At 48.1% G+C, this 2,500-nt stretch overlaps 1 protein-coding gene across 1 annotated transcript in view; it reads left to right on the forward strand.

The window, feature by feature from the left end:
* tbx20 (T-box transcription factor 20) overlaps positions 1-2,114 on the forward strand; it is a 9,599-nt gene extending 7,485 nt beyond the window's left edge. The window contains exons 7-8 of the mRNA XM_029452034.1: positions 1,015-1,127; positions 1,267-2,114. Coding sequence (XP_029307894.1) covers positions 1,015-1,127; positions 1,267-1,589 — 436 coding nt within the window. The 3' untranslated portion in view covers positions 1,590-2,114. The remainder of the gene's footprint in view (positions 1-1,014; positions 1,128-1,266) is intronic.
* The last annotated feature ends 386 nt before the right edge of the window (positions 2,115-2,500 follow it).

Genomic DNA, 2,500 nt, shown 5'->3' on the forward strand with positions numbered 1-2,500 from the left:
ATCTCCGTCCAAAGGATTTTTATGGACGCTGCCAAAACACACACTTCTCGTAATTCCTGATTCCGACACTACGGCCAAAATCAAACCATCTGCCCGTTTCCCTCAATCAAACATCCCAAAGCAGAGACGTCCCCCCCCACCCCCGCCCCTCCTTCTTCCTTCTTCCTTCTTCTTCTTCTCTGTCTTTCTCTTTTTGAGGGCTGTGAATTAGACCTGATCAATTGATCTTCGGGGAGCTGCAGAAATCACATTAGTCTGGAGTCGGCCACTGCACTAAAACACACTGTAATTCAATTGTCTGCAGTGACTGATAGGAACCAGCATGGCCCTCCCCCCCTCCCCCCTCGTGCATTGTGGGAGTTTGCTGAGGCCTCTCTGCCGGAGGGGCCCGACGCTGATAAAAACACACATTTGTACTCCTCTGCTGACAGATATTGCACTTTCCTAACCTAATTGGAGGGGCGGGGGCTGCAGAACGGGGGGCTGCTAATGTGGACGCATGGCTCTCATGATGCAGACCACTTGCCTGTGTCCCCCCCCCACACACACACACACACACACACATGCCCACTACCTCCCCCAACAATTTGTGTCACTGTGTTTGAGAAGTGCTATCTGACAAGACTCAAATGAGCTAATGGACTTTGTGGGAAAACACACACACACACACACACACACACACACACACACACACACACACACACACACACACCAGCATCTACACACAGTCTGCACAAACATGAGAACAACTACACACACAGTTGTTTAGTATTTGATGTGTGTACGTCTTCCTGTCTGTTTTACTGTTGAAAGAAAGAAAGTCCATTTTATATTTAAATATTTATGTAAAGGACAATAAAGTTTAATTACTTACTAACTGCTGTTTCTTATATATTAATTCTTATTCTTCATATTCCACAAGAATTTGTATTTGGGAGCAACTCCACAAAATAAATACTTAAAATGGAGAGAAAGAGATTTATTTTGGGGCTCTCTCTTCAACTTCTGCTGCAGGGAAAGTGTTGAGAATCTGATCCACAAGCACTCGTACGCCCGGTCGCCGATCCGAACCTACGCTGGAGACGAGGAGAACCTGAGCGAGGACGGACTCAGCGCACACACCAGGGGTGAGAGCCGTTACACACACACACACACACACACACACACACCAGAGGTGAGAGCACTTGTTGGGAACTACTTCCACATATGATCAGCTTCATCCTTTGACCTCAGTATTCATGACGCTCATACTTCTATCTCCTGCAGGCTCAGCGTTCACCGCCTCAGACAACCTCTCCCTGAGCTCCTGGGTCACCTCCGCTTCGGGCTTCTCGGGCTTCCAGCACCCACAGTCCCTGTCAGCCATGGGCGCCGGCTCCCTGCCTCACCCCATCCAGGGCTCCCTGCCCCCCTACAGCCGGCTGGGCATGCCGCTGACGCCCACCGCTCTGGCTGGAACCATGCAGGGCAGCGGGCCGTCTTTCCCTTCCTTCCACATGCCCCGCTACCACCACTATTTCCAGCAGGGGCCCTACGCTGCCATCCAGGGACTCCGCCACTCTTCCACGGTCATGACGCCCTTTGTATGACTCTGTCCTGGGGAGGAGACGGCCGATCTTCAGTCTGATCCCCAATCCAGTGCAACCAGTTATTTCTCCACTCCGGCTCATCACTCCTCATCCTGTTTGTATCTTTCCCCCTGGTCTTTGTAAATAGTTCACCTGCAGCGAGCGAGGTGAGGAGGACGTGGCGTACTGATCCAGAAAAAAAGGGACTGTGGTTTCTATAAACACTTTAGTGACATTATACAAACCTCAAACGAAACTGTAAAAGCGAGACGAGGAGCATGTTTGGTCTTGGCCCTTGAAGAACAGAAAGAGGATCCTCACCTAAAACTCATTTAAACAATATTTAGAAGACCCTCTAAAGGTGTAACGGCCCCTGCAGGGTCACAGAAGGCAGGCTGCCGTGCGATGCTTCAGCAGTGCAACCTAAGACGATGGTCTTTGGAGAGACTGATGCTGCAGTACGTTAGACACGAGGCTCAGTCTGAGTCTGAACACTTCAGCGTATCTCTGTTTTCTAGTGAGCCAGCCATATGTACAGTTCAAACTTCACCTTAGAGTAGTGTCAGAAACACATACGATGCATTGTACAAAGATTCTCACTGTAGAGTTAAAAAAAAAAAAAATCCTAGGACGCATGCTGACCGCAGTAGACAAACACTCGGTGAACTTTATATGGAATAATATGGGATGAATAAGCTGTAACCTGCGACGGGGTGAAGGCTCTTTGCATACTTTAAAGGTCACACCAGCATTTAAACAGCAAACTCAACTAATATCTGGAATCTGTGGAGAAATCTGCAAAATCTTCCCCGATTGGAAAAACCGTGTCGACAGTGTTGACCTCTTGAGAGTCTGAGAATCAAACATGTTGCAAGCTATAATAACTTATTATTATTATTATTATTATTATTATTATATTTAACCCTTGTGCT

Source organism: Cottoperca gobio, chromosome 16 (genome assembly GCF_900634415.1).
Source record: "Cottoperca gobio chromosome 16, fCotGob3.1, whole genome shotgun sequence".
NCBI classification, from domain to species: domain Eukaryota; kingdom Metazoa; phylum Chordata; class Actinopteri; order Perciformes; family Bovichtidae; genus Cottoperca; species Cottoperca gobio.